Source organism: Ochotona curzoniae, unplaced genomic scaffold, assembly GCF_017591425.1.
Source record: "Ochotona curzoniae isolate NIBS_2020 unplaced genomic scaffold, NIBS_Ocur_1.0 contig_50, whole genome shotgun sequence".
Taxonomy (NCBI): domain Eukaryota; kingdom Metazoa; phylum Chordata; class Mammalia; order Lagomorpha; family Ochotonidae; genus Ochotona; species Ochotona curzoniae.
The window spans coordinates 5939015-5961731 of record NW_024466446.1 but is presented as its reverse complement, the minus strand read 5'-3'; the positions used below and the strand labels follow the sequence as shown (position 1 = coordinate 5961731).

Here is a 22717-nt window from a genome sequence, read left to right as displayed (position 1 = left end):
AATCTGCTACGACGCAGGGAAAAACAGAAGGCTTGGAGGCCCTGAGGGAAGCCACACACAGATGCTGAAGAGGATGGGGGAAAGATGAGGCTCAGATAGCCAGACATCAGAGCCCTTATCTGCAGGAATTCACAAGTGTTCATGATTGCAAGCAGACAGGCCCTCTCGGTGGTCACACTTGGCCTCCAGTAGCAACCTCTGCTCTGAAATGTAGAAATGACTGCCCCAAGCAAACCTCAAAGTACCAGATGCTCACTTAGGGAGAGGAAAAGCAATGTGCCCTAGGCTAAATCCAAAATCGCAAAGTTGTTTGTATAAATCAGTTATATTTTTATCTTCATTTTAAGATTTTAAAGTTTTGGGTCCAGCGCGATAACATAGTGGTTAAAGTCCTTGCCTTGCACGCACCAGGAATCCCATATGGTCGCTGGTTTAATTCTGGCAGCCCTGTTTCCCATCCAGCTCCCCGCTTGTGGCCTGGGACAGCAGTCAAGGACGGCCCAAAGCCTTGGGACCCTGCTCTCACGTGGGAGACCTGGAAGAGCTCCTGGCTCCTGGCTTCGGATTGGCTCAGCTCCACCCATTGCAGCCGCTTGGGTAGTGAACCATCAGATGGAAGATTTTCCTCTCTGTCTCTCCTCCTCTCTGTATATCCGCTTGTCCAATAAAAATAAATAAATACATCTTTTTTTTCATTTGTATTATATGTTTTACAATCTTTACATAGTTAATTAGGGCAAAAAGGTTCAAGGACTATAGGAAAGTGGGTAAGACCATAATTTCCACATTGTTTCCTTCATGTATCTGAGGTAAAGGGGAATATTGAGGGAGAAGTCCCACCCAGTCTCCCACCCATCCCAGGTCCCGATGTGGGGCATGCGCCGAGGGTCTTACTCAAGAGGTTTTGATAATTCAACAGTTATGAATTGCTGCCAGTCTCACCATTCTAAGCACGATGAGGTCATTGAAGAATCCACTGATTGACATAGTCCATCTTAGAGTCTCCATTTGCCCAGTATTTCGCTGCCAACATATAGCTGAGATGGTTGATTGACTTGTTCTGTCCTCTGTCTGTTCTTGGTTAGGGTTCTAAGTCCGGCAGTTCAATTGGGGAGATCCCCAAAGAGACTCTGTCTGAAGTGTTCTCAGACCAGATTCTTGTATGTGCTAGCAAGCACAGGGCCCGGCACAGTCCATCGCCCCAGTCAGCTGGTGGTTGCAACTGCTGGGTCGGTTCTGTTTCCAGTGTTGTCTTCCATGTGAACCAATGGGTGTTGCAGTCCAGCCTGGTTCTGCTCAGCACACACTCAGCCCTCACATCAACCAGTGGGAGCTGCAGCCTAGTCGGAGTGACCCACAGTAACCCCCACTTTCTTCCTTTCATAGACCTAAATGGGAAGACTTAAAGAAGGACCACAGATTTGCCAGGAGTAAGTATCAGGAATGGGCTCAACCCCATCAGAACCCCGTCCCCCCCCCAAAAAAGCTTTTTGAACTCAGTATCAAATCTTAACCCAAATCTTTATCAAAGTAAATTTCTTCTAGACCCGGCTGCAGTCCACCATAAAGCTGAAAGAGAATGCGGCCCAGGCTGTACCGCGGATTCCATGGGAACCAGGAAACATGGAAAACTTCTCTGGAATTACAGGCCCCAAAATACCTGGATAACCAGAGCCCTCCAGGAAGATGCTGCAATGCCCCTGCCCCGGGGGGGGGTAGCTCACCTCCTCCACCCTGAGTTCACCTAGGCAGGTGCAGCCCATCCCGGGCAGACATGGAAAAGCATCCTGCAAATGGCTGGAGACCCAGGCCCCGCCCAGGAGCCGTCGCAGCCAATTGCAGCTGGAGTCAAGCATTGGGGCGGAGTTGGCCAAGTGCAGAGGCGGGACTTCACAGCTTTTCTACAGGCACACCTGGGCTACACCTGGGACCTAAGCTTCTGCTGAAGAGCTGAGTGCTCCTGGACCACTGTGGCCGCACCAGGTGAGATTCCCCGGCCCCTGGAATTGGAGGAGCAGACCCTTGTAGGGACATGGTGGAATATGTGGTTGGGACCTTTTCCCAAGGAACAAAAGATCTGGCAGACCTGAAGGTGGAGAAATGGGTAAGGGAATTTGCAAAGCTCAGGGAATGCAGAGACGATTGGGGAGGGTCTCAGGTTGTGCCAGTCAGTCAGACTTAGTCCTGGCCTAGCTGGGGAAGGGCAGCTGGATGCCTGCACACCCCACCGCCGTGCTCCTGAGCATCCTCTGGCCCTCAGCGGATGTGTGCAGAAAGCAGGAGCAGGCCCCTGTCCTTGGCAAGTTCCTGTGACTGTAGGTTGACATCTCCGTGGCTCAGGTGAGGTAGGCTACTTTCCTTCCCAGGACCTCCTGGGAGGGAGTTCAAGAAGGGTTCCAATCAAGAAGAAATTCCCAGACATATCTTTTCTTTTGCTGTATGAATATTTTAGCCATGGAAAAGATGTGGGGGGTGGCCCTCCCAATCTGTAGGGGAGGCGTCCTTTCTCTACTAGGAATCAGAGAGTCCTATAATTTGGACTTTTCCTAAGTACATCAGTTAGAATTGATTAAAAAAAAAAAAACACCCTGGGTCAACCATTTTTTTAGGGTTGCAAAAGCTCCTGTTTGGTTAAGCTCCCAACGGTGACATATTTCCATACCCCTCTCATAACTGAACTCAATGCACAGAAGATGCCCCTGCTTGGAGCGTGGGGTGGGAGACTTTTTCTTTTGGTGGCTGCATCAAAGACTTCCGCGCACCTGTTCTTCCCCCAGTCCCATCCTCAGCCTCTCTAACAGTCTTTGGGTGAATACCTGGGGGAAAACTTTAAATACCTAATCCCACATTAGTCACTTGATTTTCTCAAGGAGAATAAGATGGTCTCTGAGAAGAGAAAGTCTAATCTAATATTTCCTCCTCTCTAGGTTTTGCACCATGAATCCTTCACTCTGGCTGCCTCTCCTTGTCTTGGGAATCACCACAGCCATCCCAGTGTTCAATCAAAGTTTGGACACACAATGGTCCCAGTGGAAGGCACAGCATGGGAGGGTGTATGCCCAGGTGGGTGCCATGTGAACCTGTCCTAGGAGACCCCAAGGAGAGCAGGAGTTTGTAGCCAGAGAGCATCTTCTAGAGACCAGCTCCTCCCAGGCCAGAACCTGGGGTACCCATAGTGAGCACAGTCTGGGCAGATCCACCTGCTGTGTCTCAGCATGGAGACCAGCTCCTAGAGAACCACCCCGGTCGGGGTGTGTCTGCAGGTCTGCTTGGTGAGGTGGGCTGGCTTGTAAGAAAGGGTAATGACCATCAGCCATATGATTGCCTCTAGGATGAAGAAGGGCAGAGGAGAGCTGTGTGGGAGAAGAACATGAGGATGATTGACCAGCACAATGAGGAATACAGCCAAGGGAAGCATGGCTTCACCATGGCCATGAACGCCTTCGGTGACATGGTGAGTGTGCTGGGGGTCACTTCACGCCATGCTTCCTCTCTTTGACTCTTTCCCGGAGTAACCTCTTGTCTTTCAACTTTGTGTTTATTCTCCCTTGCAGGCCAGTGAAGAATTCGGGCAGATGATGAATGGCTTTCTCTACAAGGAACAGAGGACGGGGGAAATGTTCTCTGAGCCTCCGTTGCTTCAGGTTCCCCCGTCTGTGGACTGGAGGGAGAAGGGCTACGTGACTCCTGTGAAGGATCAGGTAGGATGCTGCCGGGTTCAGCCCTCCAATCTCCCGGCCCAGAGAAGGCCAGAGTGATGGACATCTTCAGTGGGCTGTGGAGAGACGCGTTCAGATACGTGCTCAGCTGTGTGAGCTGCTGCCAGCATCCTGCTGGTTGCGTGCTGATTGACAGCTTCTCCCTTCCGTTTTCAGCGTCGCTGTGGTTCCTGCTGGGCTTTCAGTGCCACTGGCGTCCTGGAAGGCCAGATGTTCCGGAAAACGGGCCGCCTTGTCTCCCTGAGCGAACAGAACCTTATAGACTGCTCTCAGCCCCAAGGCAATGGTGGCTGTCGTGGCGGCCTGGCGTATCGAGCCTTCCAGTATGTGAAGGAGAACGGGGGCCTGGACTCGGAGGACTCTTACCCCTACGAAGGGAGGGTGAGTGGAGCTTCTCAGAGAGGAGTGGCACGTTGTTCAGAGTACATCTTACTATTTATGCAAATTGTTGGTTCCATCATTCTACGTGACTCAGTGTTGTACAGTTTGTTTGCACAATGTTCTCATGTAGCTGTCCTTGCTTGTGTAACAGGGAGATTGTATACACATTGTGTGTGCCACACAAATTCCTGGACTGTGAACATTTTCCTTACTGATGGGTACGTGTAAGGGCCCTCACTTGAGCCCTTCCAAGCCCACTGGCAGTGTTCCACCTGCTGGGATGATTTATAAGAGCGTTCATTTAGCTCGCTCAGTGTTGTGTTTCTGACTCAGGTTCACCGGGAAGTACATGGCCATCACCAATCTCTTCCCCCTTTGCCTTGAATAGAATCTACCCTGTCGCTACAATCCACAGAACTCCGTGGCTAACGTCACAGGCTTCGTGCGCATCCCTGCTCGGGAAGAGGCCTTGATGAAGGCTGTGGCTACCGTGGGGCCCATTGCTGTCTCTCTGGATGCAAGTCATCCTTCTTTCCAATTCTATAAAGAAGGTTAGTGCTTTTATTTCTAGAAATGGATGCAGAAAAACTGAGACCTCAGAAAATGATGGATTGTCTGGTGTGTAAAATTTAGCATGCATACTTTAGGTGCATGATTTCAGATTGTTGTTCAATTTATGCCTGCGGTATTTGCGCATGTTTCAGTCGAGGTTGTGTTTAGCATATCCCCGTGAATTTAAGCGCTTGCTCATTTTTTCCACAGTAGTGATATCCTTTGCTGTAGAGCTTAATTTATTTAATTTTTCTTCAACTGCTTGATATTAAAGATCTTTCAAGAGACTTCTGCTTCTGTAATATAATCTGACAGCAGCCTCTGATTCAAATAAGCTCACGTGTTATTTCTTAAGATCTATGTTCCCTAAGTAGAATTACAAGACTTCAGAGTGGTCTTTTTTTAGATCGCCACATAATTTTTTTTTAAAAAATATGGATTTATTCTCCTTTGTATTTCTGCTGGTCCGAAATGAGATCCTAGAATCCTAGCCTTGATGACAATCTCTCCGGTTGTTAAGTCTTATCTAGAATGTATACCACATGTTTGACTTTCTAAAAGCTTCCCTGTGGTAAGGGACAGGTGGGAGCCCCTCAGCTGACTTCTGGTTTTTTTCCCTCAGGCATTTATTATGAACCTGCCTGCAGAAGGAAGCACCTTAACCACGCTTTGCTGGTGGTTGGCTATGGCTCTGAAGGGTCAGAAATGGAAAACAACGCATACTGGTTGGTCAAGAACAGGTACAAACTCCCCCAGATGCTTCTGTTGACCACTAAGAGGGAATTGTCAGTAGCAGTCAACAGTTGGAGGCAGGTGCACAAACCCTCAGCATACTTCTGAAATCCTAGAAGTCTTCCTCCCAGGAAGGGTGAGCTTCAAAGTGCCACATGTGATTTAGCATTGACAGAGTCGCAAGCTTGCTGGAGGGCTATGAGTACGACATTTCTGCCTGCCCTCTAAATTTTTTAGAAAAAGATTATTTTTATTAGAAAGGGAGATTTTACAGAGTGGAGACAAAGATCTTCCATCTCCTAGATCACGCCCCAATGACCACAATTGCTGGAGCTGGGTTAGTCCAAAGCCAGGAGCCAGGAGCCTCCTGTATGTCTTCTACGTGGGTGCAAGGGGCTAAGGGTTTGGGCCATGCTTCACTGATTTCTCAGTCCTTGAGCAGGAAGTTGGATGGAAAGTGGAGCAGCTAGGGCATGAAGCAACACTCCTATGGAATGCTGGTGCTCTCATGTGGAGGATCAGCCAATTGGCCCATTGCGCCAGCCCTTGCATTCTAAATTTTTAGAACTATCATAATCCCAAAACCCCTGTCAAAAAAAAGACAGCCTATGCTTTTATTTTTATGCTTATGATGTTGCAGTCTCTTACGACGTTCGAGTCTTGGAGACAGAGATAAGAAGTGATGTGGCAGATTTAGATTCATCAATGTTTAAAACATCAACATAGTATCTGCTTCTCCTGCACTCTGTTAAGTCTGTGACCTCGGCCACACTGTTTAAGTTAGAAGTCATTGTTAATAAACCCTGTGCATTTTGTTCTCTCTGTGAAATGGACAACCTGCTTTTCTTTCAGCTGGGGTCAAAAATGGGGTATGCACGGCTACTTTAAGCTAGCCAAAGACCGAAACAACCACTGTGGAATCGTGACAGAAGCCAGCTATCCCACCGTGTGAGCTGATGGCCAGCTATGCCACTGTGTGAGCTGATGGCCCGCTATGCCACCGTGTGAGCTGATGGCTGGTGCCAAGGAACCACTTGATTGAGGACTTGAGTATCTGAAAGAGGAATTCTGCTTTCAACTTGACCATTTGGTACTGGATAAGATGTGAACACTTGTATTCCTGAAGATCCCCAACTTGTGATTTGAATTCTCTGACATTTTCACACCTGTTCAAACCTACCCACCATTGTAATGACTACTATGAGAATTTTGCATTCCTGACTTACTTGGTGACTTTGGAGTTTTATAGTTTTAAGTATGCATATGATTTTTCTTTTCTTATTTTTTTTTTACAAATAAAACTTTAATTTCTAATACAGCGGTGAGCCTTCTTTTTCTTTTCAGTGTGATCTAAGATGAAATTGGGTTATACAGAAGCGTCAGCATGCCGGTGACACAAGAGGAGAAAGTGGGCAGCCTTTTGGCTCTTCTTGTAGTCCAACCATGGTTTCACTCCCCAGGGTTTCTTGGCCACACTCAACCATGGTCAGAAAACATTCAGTAGAAATGTTCAGAAGTCAGTTGTTCATGGCTGTGCGGTAGCATGCCTTTCTGAGTCCGGCAGCTCCCTCTCACTCTTTAGTGCTCGGGATGGGAATTCTTCCTCTGTGTAGTACTTCAATCCTAAACCCTCCAGGTAGTCATTTAGTAGAGGTTTTGGTTATCAGAATGACTTGAAGTAACAGCAGTCCCTATGTTCTGGTCACTCTTTACCTAATTCTGTCTCCAGTGCACCCGGCCATTTTATTTCTACATTGCATTAGGCTTGCTCTATTTTATTGTTGTTATTCGTGTCTTAGCCAACCTCATTTGTAAGTTAAACGTCACCATGGGTATATATGTATGTTAGAAGTCATGTTATAGATGGGATGTGGTATCATGCGCAGCTGCAAGCATCCCCTGGGAATCTTGGCTAAAGTCCTTGCCTTGTACATGATGGGATTCCATACGAGTGCCGGTTCATATCCTGACTATTCCACTTCCCGTCCAGCTCCCTGCTTGTGGCCTGGGAAAGCAGTCGAGGACAGCCCAAAGCCTTGGGACCCTGCACCCGCGTGGGAGACCTGGAAGAATTTCTGGCTCCTGGCTTCAGATTGGCTCAGCTCCACTTGTGACCACTTGGGGAGTGGGAGATCTTCTGTTTCTCCTCTTCTGTGAATCTAACTTTCCAATAAAAATAATTTTTAAAAAACCCTCTTCTCATGTGACTTACATTTTTTAATGTTTTGTCTTCCATTATATATATATATTTCTTTGTAGATGTGTTCTACATTACTGTGACATGAATTCCTAGAAACAAAAGTCCTTGCTGGAAGGTTCATCTGATGTGTAATTCTGCCTCTGGGTAATGAAAACATCCATCTCCTCACAATTTGCAAATAACTCCTTCTAGAGGCAAAAAATAATTTGTTGCTTTAATTTCCACATCTTTTGATGGAGTATTCTAATTTCAGCCATATTCCACATTCAAACTATTAGGGTTCTTACCATAATGTTTATTAAATGTAGAGCATTATTTATGCGATAAATAATTCATGCTAGCCGTAATAATTCTGTGCCTTGTGCCGGCACTTCATATGTGAGCATGATTTAATTCAATTCTCTCCTCACAGTAGCCTTACGAAGCAAGAATCATTGTTCCAACATGTAAGTGGAAAAACAAAATATTTTGGCCATGCTGGACAAGTAGTTACAAAACTCTGTTTTCAACCTTCTTATAGAAAAATGCAAATAGTCTTCTTATTTATTACATGTGAAAACATACAGCACTGTGCAGCAGCAAGCTATTTTCTGGCATTGTGAATTGTTTATGTGATGAAATAGCTCATTTACAGCTAAACGCCGGGATTAGAACCGGCGCCCATATGGGATCCCAGCACATTCAAGGTGAGGACTTTGGCCGCTAGGCCACGCTGCCGGGCCTTTATTCACTCTTGAAATGCCTCCCATCACAGCACAGATACTCGGCAGAGCAGTGTGAAGCGCTCAGAGCTGCCATCACACGGGCTGACCCCCTGAGCTGGCAAGAACCAAGTTTTACAATCCTGTCTAGATCTTTTCATCTCTTTCGCTTCTAGCCTCTCCCAGGGTGTGGCTTGCAGGCTCTTGTGGCTTGTACAATCCTATGATTTCAACAGGACCAGCTGACAGTGTCCACCAAGAGTTAGCCTGAATGAGACACTTTGAACATCGTCATGCCTGGGCCACTCCCACCCTGGCCTCTGCCCCTGAGGATGACCAACACCTTGGACAGTGCAGCTCCCAGCAGTCCATGCTATAGGAATGTGCCCTTCTCTCCACACACTCACACTTTTCTCACCGACATTTAGCCCTGGGGAGCACTCACGAGCCAGCAGCCACCTAGGGCCATGGTTCTGGGAAGGCACAGCAGCTGTCCTTGCTGGGGAATATTCCTGCATTCCTGGCACCTCCCAGCGTCCCCTTCCATCCAGTGCAGGGGAAAGGGCTGACTACTCCTGATCGCTCCACGGCCCACTGTCTCGGGCCAGAGCCTCCAGCTGAGACAGCTGAGTCTCGTGGCGTTTACAGCTGTAAACCTCCCTCTGAGAACTGCTTTTACAGCATCGAATGTTTTGGTATGCTTGTCGTGTTGTTTTCATGTTCATTTATCCCACAAAAATGCTTTTAAATTTTAATATTTTGTTCCCATATTATTTGAAAGACATGGAGACAGACACAGAGAATTCCCGTGTGCTAACTCACTGCTCAAACGTCTGCAACAAAGTCAGGCACCCGGGGCCCATTCCAGGTCTTGGATGTGGGTGGCAGCGACTCACGCACTTTGCCACCATCTGCAGCCAAAGCGCCAGCCCTCCATTGAATTTTTCATTCCATTTACACCAAGTTTCAGATACGCGATTCCTGTTACATTTCCAAAGTATGACTTCCGCCTTTCTGTTAAATATTGCTAAGAAGTTTCTGCATTATCCCTCTGCATTTACCTGAAATCCACTGAGCTTTCTAAAAGACACTTTGAATTGCCTGAGATCACACATCTCGTAACTTTAATTTGTTCTTTTGTATATTGATAACTCCAGAAATGTTCTGGATGTTTGTAGATGCACGCTAGCATTTAAACATTGAAAAAGCCTTGCCTTGGTCCTGGCACGGTGGCGCAGTGGTTAAGGTCCTCACCTTGCACGCCCGGGATCCCATATGGGCGCCGGTTCTAATCCCGGCAGCTCCTGCTTCCCTTCCAGCTCCCTGCCTGTGGCCTGGGAAAGCAGTCAGGACGGCCCAAAGCTTTGGGACCCTGCACCCGCGTGGGAGACCCAGAAGAGGCATAGCATCGGCCGTTGCACTCACTGGGGAGTGAATCATCGGACAGAAGATCTTCCTCTCTGTCTCTCCTCTCTCCTCTCTCCTTTCCAATAAAAACATAATAAAAATAAGTCTTTTTATAAAAAAAAAGCTTTGCCTTAATTCCAGTCTGGCAATGGTTTTACCTGTCTTCTTCAATGACTCTTTTAAAAACTTAAACACAACCAAGTCTGAGATGCCCAATACTTAGTGAAGTTTGTCATTCCTTGATGAACAGGGCGCTTCCACTTCTGGCCAGCAGATGGGGCAAGAAGCAGCTCCCTGGGAAGGCAGCTTTCACCGGCCCAGATGTGGACATAAGGGCCTGGGGTCCAGAAGGAGGGTCCATCCAGGGCTTGTAGTTCACCAAAGCTACAAGACCATCCTGAGACCCCGGGAGGACAGAGATGGCAATTGCTGCATCCGTTTGAGCTCAGGCCTTGAGTCACTCTCTCAGTGGATGTGGGTGTCTTCGAGGTGTGGGGTACACAGGGCGTGGGGGAGGCCTCCTCAGGACAGAGGAGAGGCTGCTGTGTGGTGGAGCCTGGCCGGGTCAGCACCTGGAGGAGGCTGCTGTGTCTGTGCCATGGGAGGGAGATTGGCTCAGGGCTGGTCTCAGGACAGAAACTCCCCGCTGGTACCCAGGGACCCTCTGTGTGTCTCCTCCACTCCCCTCTACTTCTTCTCTCGAGTCTTCACTTTGAGAGAAGGAGAGACAGAACATTCTGCCCCCTGGTTGAGTCCTCAAGTGGCAGCAATGGCTGGAGCAGGAGCCAAAGCCAGGAGCTTCTTCCGGTCTCCCCCACGTGGGTGCAGGGTCTCGAGGACTTGGGCTGTCCTTGACTGCTTTCCCAGGCCACAAGCAGGGAGCTGGATGGGAAGTGGAGCAGTTGGGATACGAAAATGGGATCCCGGCACACGCAAGGCATGGACTTTAGCCACTAGGCTACCACCCAGACCCCACGTGTTTTTTATGTCTTTTTCTGAAACCACATATATCTGAAGTTTTGATTTCCTTAAAAAAAAATAGTGCAACTTCATTATGGAAATGGAAATAACATGACATGAAGACAGGACAATGAACCCTGGAACTTGCTGTGGCCCTTTCTGGCCCCAAAGCCCAGCACAAGCTTATCAATAAGCTCTTGTTGGAAGCCTAAACAGCCAAAGGAAAACAAATATATGATTGACAAAAATACAGTCATGGAGCCGGGAGACAATGTATCTTGGTTATACCTTATTCTAATTACAGGTAGAGGAGTCATAATGCATACCGTGTGAGGTTCCCCCGCGTGGAGCACTCACGGGATCATGGGGGGACACTCGTGCTGCCAGTGGAACCTGGCCGAGCCTGTCTGTGGTGACTCCGTTTTGGGAATGTATCGTGGAATTAGCTCTGGCTGAAGCCACATGAGGCCACTAACGGATGATTCAATCAAGCTCACAGATGCAAAAGAAGAGCAAGGCAGGTCTGTTCCCAGGCTGCTGCTGCAAGGTGGCGTCCGACAACCATGCCCATCTGTAGAATGACATCAGTCATAAAAAAGTATACAGTCTTGCCATTTGCAGCCACAGGGATGGGTGCAAACGCTCCCCCACTTGGCACAAACTCAGTGGCATCTGTTATTTTTCATCTTTTCAATGATTACCATCTACCTGGAGTGAAGCTCTTTCTCACCGTGGTCTTGATCGACATTTCCTGGATGTTTAGCGAGGCCGAGCGCACTGATCATGTACCTGTTCACCACGACTGCATCTTTTTTTTGAGAAATGTCTGTTTTCGTCTCTGTCTGTTGTCATTGGATTGCTCAGTGGATTGCTTGAATTGTGTGATCCTTACATATTCTGGTACCAAATCTTTTATCAAACAAATAACTTACAAATACTTTTCTTTCATTTCTTACGTGGTCTTCTGATGATGGTTTCTTTGTTCTCTGCAGAAGTTCTCCCCTTTGATGAAGCCCCATTGGTTCATTTTTGCTTTATTGTGCAAACTACTACGGCTCACCCGGGAAAGGACAGCTTCACTCCCTGCACTGGCTGCCACTGGTCCCTGTTTCCCACGATGTTGCCTTTATGTTTAAACTAATGAATAGCTAAAGTAGGTTTTATCGAATTGAATTGTTCTTGAACTGCTGGGTTAAACTTAACTTTATTGTGATGTATCTTTGCTTTTTTATTCTTTTTTTTGTAAAATATATTTTATTTGCTCAAAAGGCAGAGTTACAGGAAAAGAGAGAAAAGACAAAGAGAGGAGTGGAGTAGGGAGTGGAGAGAAGGAGAGAGAGAGAGAGAGAGAGAGAGAGAGAGAGAGAGAGAGAGGAGAGAGAGAGAGGAGAGAGTTTCTACTCACTGCTCAAATGACTGCAACATCTGGGTGTGCCAGACTGCAGCCAGGCACTTGAGCTGGACCCCCCACGTGTGTGCAGGGGACCAAGCACTTGAGCTATCTTTTGCTGTTTTCCCAGGCACATTAGCAGGGAGCTGGATCAGAACTGGAGCTGCTGGGACTCGAACTGGTGTCCAAACAGAATGCCAGCACCATGCTGTGGCAAGAGGCTGAACCAGTCACACCACAGCACCACTGTGCCCGCATCACTGTGTCTGATACTTCTCGGGGGGCGCGCTTAGGAAGCAGGAATCATGTTACTGCTTGTTCCACCTGCATCCCGCATTGGATTCCCTGGACTGAGTCCCAGCTCTGTTCCCAACCCAGCTTCCTGCTAATGCACACCCCGGCAGGACTTGGCTTCAGCCTGACTCAGCAATCTGGACATTTGGGATTGAACCAAAAGATGTGAGATCTCTCCTTCTCTTTGCCTTTAAAATTCAATGAAACAAAATGAAGGGAATACTTCTGAATCTGATGTCACTATTTCACTGCATCGTTTGTGCCTCTCCATGTCCACATACAAGCATAGCAACTCTGGTTGAGAAGGAGTGCACAAGCCAATCACCTTACCATAAAACACTAGGTTGAAATTCACACGGAACGAACATCTGCTCATCTATGTGCTTTCCATTGTCCAGCAGACTGCCAGCAATTGCTCCGGTGACAAATTACAACCCCGCTTGCTCTTTTTCATGACAAAAGCCGAATCACAGCCATTCTTTTCACAGGTGCATTTTTATTTGTAACCCTTTGCACTGTCGCAGAGTGCCCTTCTAAGCCCCGTGCTTGGCAGTGTGTGGTTGCTGTCCTGTGTGGGCTTCAGCGGATTTGCCTTTTGCTTTCTTGTCACCACCATCTCCATCTTTGCCTGCACCTAGGGTCCTTCTTGCAAGATGAAGTGGAGAGGGTGTGTGGGGTCTCGCTCACTACCTGCCTGCCTGGTGTTTCTGCACACAGGCAAGATACTCCTGCACATCATCTGGGGATCCCAGGATGAGGGGGACTCGTTGGTGAATAGATTCGGGCTTCACATCCAGGACAGGCTGGGTCCCCGTGGTGGCAATGCCTCCTGCCTGCTCAATGATGTAGGCCACAGGGTTGCACTCGTAGAGGAGCCGGAGCTGTGGGGAAATAGAGGCAGGTGGGTCCGTTTTACGAATGTCCAGCCCGTCCAGGCCATCGCCCCTTCAGCTTGAGGAGGATATGAGCTGCTGAGCGTGGCTCTCCTGCAAGCACCGGTTCACGCAAGCGTAACAGGTAAGTAAGTGGACATAGCCGACCTAATCGGATGCAGGCACAAGGAGTTTTATTACCTTGCCTTTAGGACTCTTCTGGTTGGCTGGGTACAGGAAGATCCCTCCATAGACCAGGGTGCGGTGAACGTCTGCCACCATGGAGCCCACGTACCGTGCGCCGTAAGGGGCACTGCCATCCTAGAAGGCAGAGGGAGGAGAGATAAGATCCAGGGTATTTGAGTCCAGTACCGGCTTCAGGTTCACATGCCCAGTTGCTGTAGCCGCTGTATTCCTGATCTTCCTTCCTCCACTCACCACCTAAGGAATTGAAATTATTATATAATTGAACATGTCAGTCCTTTAGGGGTCAGGATTGTGGTAGAGCGGGTTAAGCTGTCTTGGGGAGTGAATCAGTAGATGGAAGATTTTTCTCTCTGTCTCTCCTCCTCTCTGTAAATCTGACTTTCCAGTAAAAATAAATACATAAACAAACCTTTAGGAGTGTCAAGAGCGAAAAACAGAGATCTTTCTTCCACTGGTTCACTCTCCAAACTGCTGCAACAACTGGGACTGAATCCAGTCAAAGTCAGGAGCCCAGATCTCCACCCAGGTCTCCCATGCGGATGCAGGGGTCCAAGAACATGGGCCGCCTTCTGCATTCCCAAACGTATCAGCAACAAGCTTGATCAGAGGTGGAACAACCTTGACTTGAACCAGTAGTCTGATATGAAATGCCAGCATTGCAAGCTACAACTTAACCCATTGCATCATAATGCTGGATTCCCAGGGGTACTACTTCTTTTCTTGCAAAACATTCTTTTTTTAAAAAAAACCTCTATTGGTCCATTTTTAAATTATGAAGTAGGACAACATAGAGGCACAAGTGTTTTAATAACTTTTTGACATATAAGAAAAAATGGGTATAAGTATTTACTGTTGATTTTTAAAAATAACATACTCAAGTGTGTTTTAGGCCAAAGAAAGGAAAACAAAAAAGGACAAAATAGGAAAATACAAGAGGGAGGATATTACCATTTGAGAGTGGCTCATTCGCATGCCATTGACTTTTGCTATCTGTGAAGGTCTCTAACCACAGGGTGGGACAATTGGATTGAGCCTTCCTTTGGGGAGGAGGCAGAATGCTGGTCAGTATAAGGTCATGCCTCACGCTAAGGAGAGGTTCACTTGGGAAGTCCTGCATTCGTCAGCTTGGGCTCTGGGCCTGCCAGCCAAAGCTGAACTGCAGAGAAACAAAAGGGAGAACGGAGACAGAGCTGGGGGTTACTGGTGCCAGAGAACAAGGTGCCCTAGAATCACACAGAAAACAATGTTCTCATCGCCAAGAGGTCTTCCTTTTTCCTTCCATCCTTGGACAGGTCCTCAGGGGGACACCTCTATACCAACCAGAGGGAACACCTAGCATCTCCTTCCGACCCAGTGAGAACCTCAGTTCAAAGTCACTCCAGCCTGAGCCGAAGGAAACATCAGATACACCAAGAAAGAGAGCGTTTTGTGGAAGCCTGGTGGTCATCATGCCTCAAGAAGGTCAAGGTCATGAGAAGCAAAGAAAGGGCAAGGAGCTATCCCAGACCACAAGAGAGGAGGAAGACCTAGCCACAGCATGCGGAGGTTATCCTGGAGGAACTAGTGAAGCTCCAATTAGTCCCAGAGTCAACTAGTGACATGCTAAGATCCTCCAAGCCACCCAGGACATCACCCACAGGAGGAAGCTGAGTGAGGCATGTGGCTGAACCCTCAGTGCTAACTTGAGGTTTGGGCAGAAAGCCAACCCACTTTCTGAAACTTGGGTCAACACAAGCACCTGGCTTCAAGCTTCCACTGTTTCTATTCCGTCTGGAAGCCGGTAGGCCTGAGTACCCAGGATCTATCCGCAGCCAAGCCAGCGACACTAGGGAGGTTCCAGCAAACCTCTGCTTTGTGAAGATGTGTCCCTGCTTTCTCTTTTGATTAAGACCTATCAATGATACACTTTTGGTTTGTAATGTCTGATTTATTTGAAAGGCAGAGTGACAGGAGAGAGAGAGAGAGAGAGAGAGAGAGAGAGAGAGAGAGAGAGAGAGATCCTCTGCCTACAGCCGTTGGGGCTGGCCAGGCTGAGATCAGGAGGCAGATTTCTCGTATGGGTGTAGGAACCCAACCACCTGCTACCTCCCAGGGTGCACATTCGCAGGAAGTGGAGTCAGACACAGCATGTGTTCAAACCAGTAACTTCTCAAGAACCTGCACTGGTAGGTAAATTTGAACTATCAAAGGGACTGATTGTTTATCAGGGAGAGCAGCGTCCACCACTCGTACTGACCAGGGTGACAGACAGTGGCACTAGCCTCTTCCGCCCAGCCCCTCAAAGCCTCCCTCTAGGGGAGCCCCGCTGGAGCAGCATCCCCCCGTCCACGGATCTTGCTGCCTCCACTCACCTCAGGGAACTTCTTCTTCTGCACATACTCAGCGGTGGCTGCGTCGAAATACTTAGCATAGCCCTCGTTGAGGCTGAAAATCTTCCCTTTCTTCTTAATCTTGACATCTTTTTCCACCAGCACGAATTCACCAAGAGCCTGTGAAAGATGAAGAGAGGGGTCGGGGCAGGAAAAAAGCTGTCAGCATACACCACAGCAAGCAGAGAGCCGTGGAAGGATCCCTGCGGGGAATGGGGTGGGGGTTGGCCGTGCCATTCTGGAGATTGCTCTGAGAAGTCAGCCCAGCTCACACAGTAGGACCAGCATCACTTAGCCGGCTTCAGGTGAAGCTTTACTGGGAAAGAACCCGTGGAGTTGTCTGGAGGGAGACAGATGGCCTTGAGCACGGCGTTTCCACAAGCCAGAGAGGGTGGGTGCATTTTAAATATGGAAACTCATTAAGAGAGGGGCCCCTCACTCGGACAGAGGCTTGTTGGTCTTTTCCATGTCGGTGTTGGCTCCCCAACTAGTCTCTCATATACCCTCCCCGGCCCCCAATCCACACACAAACAACCAGACAATCATCGCAGGTGCCAGAGCCATGCGCAGGGGGTGTCAGGAACCACTGGACACTCACGGGGTCCAGCATGAAGAGGTCCACTCCCTGCCCCGTGGAAAGAGCCACGAGGGTCGCGCTGCCGTAGAGCGCATAGCCGGCGGCCACGATATTGCGGCCCGGCTGCAGGGCATCCTTGTCGGAAGGCTCGTCGTCTGTGGTCTGTGGAAACAAGCAAGGACAACCCAGGGGCATTACCGTCACGGTAAAGAACCTTCCCCGGGAGCCTGCGCTGCCTTCTTATCCTTTTGATGGTTCATAATATTTTTAATGTCAAAACAATAGGAGATGAGTGAACATCAAAAACATTTATAAGTCTGATCATTTTCCCTAAGAGAAATTCCAAATAACTGAGCAATGTGCCTTGGAAGACATCACATGAACAAGCACAACAATGTACTGGATCAAACGACATTCGCATATTTTCTCTGTCCGTCTGAATCCAGAAGTGAGGTCCACGTTGTAGGCAGTGATTTCGCCTCATGCTACTTTGCACTTTCTGACTTCACTTCAGGCAACCAAGACTGGCAGATTGAAAGCAAGTAACGGCCCCATGTGCCATGATGAGCCGTTTAGCGGAGAGACAGCGAGCTTGGAGTCAGCTAGATGGGTCTCTGGAACCATAGAGTTAGCAACCCAGCAGTGCAATCCGTGACCCTCGCCAGTGCCTGGAAGTTCTGAGCTTGTAAGCCCGGCACACAGATGGGTGCTCAGCTCAGGACAGGAACCTCCCAGGGACTGCAGAGGAAGCAGCCAGGAAACACCAGCACGCACACTCACCTTCCTGTAGATGGCGAATATGGTCCCAATGGAGGCCAGGCAATCGATGTTGGAAGATCCATCCAGGGGGTCGAAGCAGACCACATATTTCCCCTAAATGATGACCCAAAGAAGAAGCACCAACCACATCAGCACAGCTGGCACAAGTGTAGACCGTGTGTGGCATGCAACATGCCATCAAGGAGAGATTTAGAGACCTTGGGTATCCTCATGCACTTAGGGCGGGCAGCGTGCACCAGCACACAGCAGGAGCCTGCAGCTAGGGGCCAGCCCCAGCCTCCACAGACCAGGAGGGCCAGCATGGAGGGAGGGAGACCCACCCTTTTCCAGACACTCACTCCCGCATTCAGATCATCCCCGCATTCACACCCTGCGTTCACACCCCGCGTTCACACCCTGTGTTCACACCCCGCGTTCACACCCTGTGTTCACCAACTCTACTACTGCGTTAAGGCCAGAATGTGGGACTTGAGTAAGTTCTTTTCTAGATCAATGTAAGATCGGGGCATGGAGACACTTCCACCCCAACCACAATACTCGCTTAGAGATGGTGTCTGTGGGAGACTGAGATCTGGGGAGTGAGGAGCTGTGTTGTACAGCTCTGCCCCGAACAAGTTCACGTCCCTGTCAGACAGCAGCACCTGTACTAAACTGCCAGGTAGCTAGCACCATCTCCTGGTAAGGATGGGCACTGCAGCCGCCCGGGGACGCACCCGCCTCTCCTTGGCGGTGATGATGGCGTCTTTGTTCTCCTCGGAGACCAGCACGCAGGTGCTATAGGAAGACTGCAGCATGTTGATCACCAGGGAGTTGGACAGCACGTCCAGCTTCTTCACCTCGTCTCCCGTCACGTTCACGCTGCCCGCGATTCCATACCTAGGACGACAAAGGGCTGAATAACGTCACTGAAAGGAGACAGATGCTTCAAACGGGTCGTGGGAGAAAACAAGTAAAAGCTAAGGTTATTTTGGTATTAAGTATATATACTGGTATCGGCTGGCGTTGTGGCACAGCAGGTGACGCTGCCACCTGCCAGGCCAGCATGCTGTCTCAGAGCACCTGTTACAGAGCCAGCTTCTTGCTTAATGCACCTTTTGGAAAAGCAGCAGGAGATGACCCAAGTCCATGGTTCCCTGCCGTCTAAATGGGAGACCCAGATGGGGCTTGGGGCTCCTGGCTTCGGCTTAGGGAGCATGCTTGGTTATTGTGGTCATTCAGGGAATGAACCAGTAGAAAGAGTCTCTCTGCGCCCAGCATGGGGGCTCGATTGGCTACTACTCACCTGGCACGCTCTGGGATCCCATATGGGCGCTGGTTCGTATCCCAGCTGCTCCATTTCCCACCCAGCTCACTGCTTGTGGTCTGGGAAAGCAGTCGAGGACGGCCCAAAGCCTTGGGATCCTGCACCCGCGTGGGAGACCCAGAAGAAGCTCCTGGCTCCTGGCTTTGGATAGGTTCAGCTCTAGCCATTGCAGCCATTTGGAGACTGAACCAGTGTATGGAAGATCTTTCTCTCTGTCTCTCCTTCTCTCTGTATATCTGTCCTTCCAATAAAAATAAATAAACCTTTAAAAACAAAAGACTTCATCCTATGTAACTCATTGAAATACATCCATACTTTTTATTTTTACAACCCACAATTTCCCATGAACTTTTTGAAGACCCATCCTGTACATGGATTTCAGAAAAAAAAAAAACTGTGTCAAAGGAGACGCATTCCTTCCCTCCTCCTGGAATTTTCTGAAATACTCTAAAATTACATCTTGCAGCCTTGCCTTCTTTCGCGTGGGGCACACGGACTGGGGGGAGATCTCAGCCCCCAGCAAGACAATGAATTCTAGCCAGGGGCGAGTACATTGGATGCACCCCCGCAGACAAAAACTCCTTCCAGCATTGCAAACTCAGACCTCTCCATTATTCCCATGCAGCATCCTGCCTGGTTGCGACTAGAAACTGCCCTGCCATGCCCAGGTGCATAAAGTGAGGGGACGGGTCATGATGGCCAGCTCGCTTGGACCAACAGAGTTCTTCAGCTGCCATACGAGAGAATGGAGAGCAGAACAGGTTGGACAATTATCCTCCTCCAGTTTCAGCAGCGAGTGTCTGGGTACGGATGCATAAGGGTGGACTATGTCAGCCAATGGTTCTTGGCGGGATTTTCTCCATCTTGGAACAGTAAAACCAGCAGCATTTTTTAGGAACACTCAAAACCACTCGAGCGATACCCTCAGAACATTCTCTACGTTGGGGTTTCTAAGATGATGTCAAGTAGACATTTCCATCCCCGGGTTCAGAAGCAGCTTGGCAGCTGGGAGCAGCTCCCTCTTTCCTCCCCCTCAGATACAGGAGGAAAGTGAAGAAAAGGAAAAAATGGATGCATTTGTCCCACCTACATTTCCCGTGCCTCGACCCTCCTCACATTTGATGATCCTCATGGGCCTGCCTTCTTGCCAACTATGTAAACATCAAAAATAAAATAATAAAAAAAATTTGTCCTGCCATAGCTTGGCATTACCTGAGCTGAGAAGGAAACAGACTGAGGCTGGGGGCGGGGGGCTGAGAACTTTGGGAAAGACTCCTGGACACCGCGGCAAACGCCTGGAACGCTGGCGGCTATTTTTCCTACAGGTTGCGCCTGCCACCTGGCGGCCAGTCGGCGGCATGGACTTGGTGGAGCCGTCCTCATGCAGGTGACTGGCCTTGCCTCCCCACCGCAGGGCAGCAAAAGAAAAGATAAGCACCTTCGTGGTCCAGGTCGCCAAGGCTCCACCTGTGTCCCGGACACTGAGAGCCCCAGCCACACGGCAGCTTAAGGGGCTAAGAGCAGGGGAGAAGAGGCTCAGGGCCCCGCAGTCCCTACAGCATATTGCAGGGGGCTCTCTGGTACCCCCAGCAGGGCCAAGGGAGACCCCTGCAGGGAGGGCCTTAGCCATCATAAACACAGTCCCAGCGCGGCACAGAAGGGAGACTGCTAGACCGGTCGCACTGCTGCCATTCCAATAAAAATAAAACTTTTATTTATTCCAATAAAAATAAATAATTTTTTTTTTAAGAAAGCAAGCACTAAGTTGTGCAGAGTAAATATTTTCCGCTACCAGACTTTCTTAGGCCTTCATTTGGAGTTCTCCTTCCTCTCCCTCGGCCAAAATAAATAAATAATAATAATAAAAAAAATTCTTTCAACTCCCAAAGAGAGCTCCATCGGGAAAGCTGGGTTAGATCATGACCACCAAGAAAATACAAAGCTAAACAGAAGTGCTTTCTTTTCCTCACAGACTTCAACCAGACTGCTGGCTGTGCTCCACCGCAGCCCTGGCGTGGACTTGGTCAGCCTGTACACTTGGCTAACGCACCAGAGACCAAGTGGGAGAAGGCTCCTCCCACCTGGTCCCGGGTCTAGTGCCTCCCAGATTCCTGCACACCGAGTACGGACAACGGAAAGAGAATCCCAAAGGATAAACATCGCAAAAAGACTTCTTTCAGTGGCGTGGAAGGAGATGCGGATGGGGCCCTGCCATGCGTTCCCTTTTGTAAATGATTTCTGGCTTGTAACGGATATGAAAGTTAGGATAAAACGCCAGGATGTGCAAAGCGTATAAAGAGACGCTTCCATGTTCCCCAGCGAGACTCCCCAGGCAAACGCAGTCATCAAAAAGCAGCGTGAGTTTGAATGCAGCAAGCCACTGTGCTTGCTGCTATAATAAATAGTAACTGAGAAATCCGAGAGACATGTCCCCTCGTCCTCCATCGTCTGCATTCAAAGAGTGCACATGAGAGAAACAGGGAAATGTAACTGGCTTTCCGTGCGCACAGGCATGTCGCTGCAAGCACCTGCAGCTCCCGCACCTGCGGCTGTGCAGCGAGCTCCCACGCATGCGCCCCAGGACTCACAGGTGGGCCAGGCCGGCCTTGCGCACGGCTGAGGAGATGGCTTTGATGGCCGTCAACATGGAGTTGAGCAGCTGGGTGAGTTCCCCGGTGCCCTTGGCCTGCCGCCCCTTCTCCATCACGTAGCGGGTCAGGGTCAGCATGTCCGTCTCGAAGGGGCTTCTGTCCGTCATGGTGCTGGCGTTGCTGCAGATCTGCCCTACCACCCACCCTTCAGGAAGCTCTGCTTATCCCAAAGGACTGGAGATTGCTCGCGGGGTAGAGGCTGATGAGAAATCTGTGCTGGCCCTGCCTGGACCTTTAACTAAAAGGCCCCAGCCCCCGTGACTGAACTAGCCCTCAAGGAACCTCCTCTGGCCACTGCCAGGGCGCCCTGAAAGAGCTATAAATAGATCTAGGCTCCTGGAAGCAGACACCTACTTTCTCTGGAAGGGCTTTCCTCTTAGAGCCCCCACAAATGGTGAACATTTAGCAAAAGCTAAATCCTAAATGGCGTGTGGAGTCCCTTTTATTCAGAGGCGCAGCAGGTTTTTGCACATCCAGGTTCTGCAGGCTCTCACTGGTTGACAGCTGGCTGCCTCCGGGATCCTATCTGGGGCATAGGTCATACAACAAAACTGTTGCAGTTCTAAGATCTCCACAGCCGGTGTTCTTTCAAATCTATCCGAAAAAGATGCCTTTCAATTGCAGAGGGCACGTCACCTGCATGGCTTGGCAACTGAAGGGCGGAGGGCAAAATAAAGCACATGTTGTTTACGCAGGGCCATTTCTCTGCGTTTATGTTGTGTGGGAAGAACAGCCTGCTTATTGACAAAAGAAAACCTCACAGATATGTAAAGAAGATGCTTACCCCCAGTGGATCCCCCAGCCCACCGCCTGGCCGGTCCAGCTGGTGGACTGTGTGCTGTGGCAGACACTGGCGGGGTCTGTGACAAGGTTCCAGGGCTGTTTTGAAGAGCAATCTGCTAGTCACATGACTTGAGGAAGTTCCTTCCGTTTCCCCACTCACCAGTATGGGTACAAACCTTATACCCTTCCCCTCACCTCCGGTAACCTGTGCATGAGTGTGGCTGGCATCAGGCGGTGCCCTCCCCGATGCTGGAAGACTGGGCACTGGTGACAGACGAGCCAACCTGCCGTGCCCACCCACCATGGCGTGCCATCCTGGAAATATATACCCAGGTTGGGCCATAGATCCTGGCTGCATCCCAGGGTATGGATATGCAAATTATTTTGGAAACATTTGTTCTTCCAGGAAAATCGTTGCAAGAACTATGCTCATAGTGAGTGTGTCAGGAAATGATTGCTACAGCTTCTGACTTCTTTTTAAGACTCAGCGGATTAGGGGGGTTTCCACCTGTTGATATACACCATGACCCCGAGAGGGGGACCTCTCAGCTACTCTAGGGGAAGGAATATACATGTTCGCACGAGGACCCAAGCGTAAATGTTTACACCAGCTCTGTTTCCTGGGGAGTCAGGAACCCACATGCGCCTCATCAATGAGCGGACAAACGAGCTGTGATAGGGCCATAAAAAGAACAGCCATGTAGTCATCACTTCTGAGCTGCCGCAGTGATAAGCCAGAGGCATCCTGCTTTCACCGAGACAGAGGTTGGTTGCGGCTCACCGTTCTAAGAATGAGTGTAAGACAAGGCAGGCGCTGCGGGTCAGGCTCGTGGTGATGG

At 49.4% G+C, this 22717-nt stretch overlaps 2 protein-coding genes across 2 annotated transcripts; one reads left to right on the top strand and one right to left on the bottom strand.

The window, feature by feature from the left end:
- The first annotated feature begins 2937 nt into the window (after positions 1–2937).
- LOC121161995 (procathepsin L-like) lies at positions 2938–6336 on the top strand. The gene is made up of 7 exons (XM_040988739.1): positions 2938–3063; positions 3332–3454; positions 3555–3701; positions 3876–4100; positions 4489–4651; positions 5275–5392; positions 6237–6336. The coding sequence occupies exons 1-7, from the start codon at positions 2938–2940 to the stop codon at positions 6334–6336; spliced, it is 1002 nt and encodes a 333-aa protein (XP_040844673.1).
- Positions 6337–12986: 6650 nt separating this feature from the next.
- On the bottom strand, positions 12987–21206 carry FBP2 (fructose-bisphosphatase 2). Its single transcript, XM_040988738.1, has 7 exons — positions 21033–21206; positions 17855–18017; positions 17142–17234; positions 16383–16523; positions 15767–15904; positions 13410–13529; positions 12987–13217 (listed from the first exon to the last, which is right to left on the bottom strand). The coding sequence occupies exons 1-7, from the start codon at positions 21200–21202 to the stop codon at positions 13023–13025; spliced, it is 1020 nt and encodes a 339-aa protein (XP_040844672.1). The 5' UTR covers positions 21203–21206; the 3' UTR covers positions 12987–13022.
- Between the last annotated feature and the right edge of the window lie 1511 nt (positions 21207–22717).

What these genes read in the sequence shown, in the direction of transcription:
- LOC121161995 (XM_040988739.1), top strand. Translation starts at nt 2,938, where the DNA reads ATGAATCCTTCACTCTGGCTGCCTCTCCTTGTCTTGGGAATCACCACA. An exon ending in ATGGGAGGGTGTATGCCCAG is followed by an intron (nt 3,064 to 3,331) that starts GTGGGTGCCATG and finishes GATTGCCTCTAG; the next exon opens with GATGAAGAAGGGCAGAGGAG. An exon ending in TACTGGTTGGTCAAGAACAG is followed by an intron (nt 5,393 to 6,236) that starts GTACAAACTCCC and finishes CTTTTCTTTCAG; the next exon opens with CTGGGGTCAAAAATGGGGTA.
- FBP2 (XM_040988738.1), bottom strand. Translation starts at nt 21,202, where the DNA reads ATGACGGACAGAAGCCCCTTCGAGACGGACATGCTGACCCTGACCCGC. An exon ending in AAGGCCGGCCTGGCCCACCT is followed by an intron (nt 18,018 to 21,032) that starts GTGAGTCCTGGG and finishes TTGTCGTCCTAG; the next exon opens with GTATGGAATCGCGGGCAGCG. An exon ending in TCACCGCCAAGGAGAGGCGG is followed by an intron (nt 17,235 to 17,854) that starts GTGCGTCCCCGG and finishes GTCATCATTTAG; the next exon opens with GGGAAATATGTGGTCTGCTT.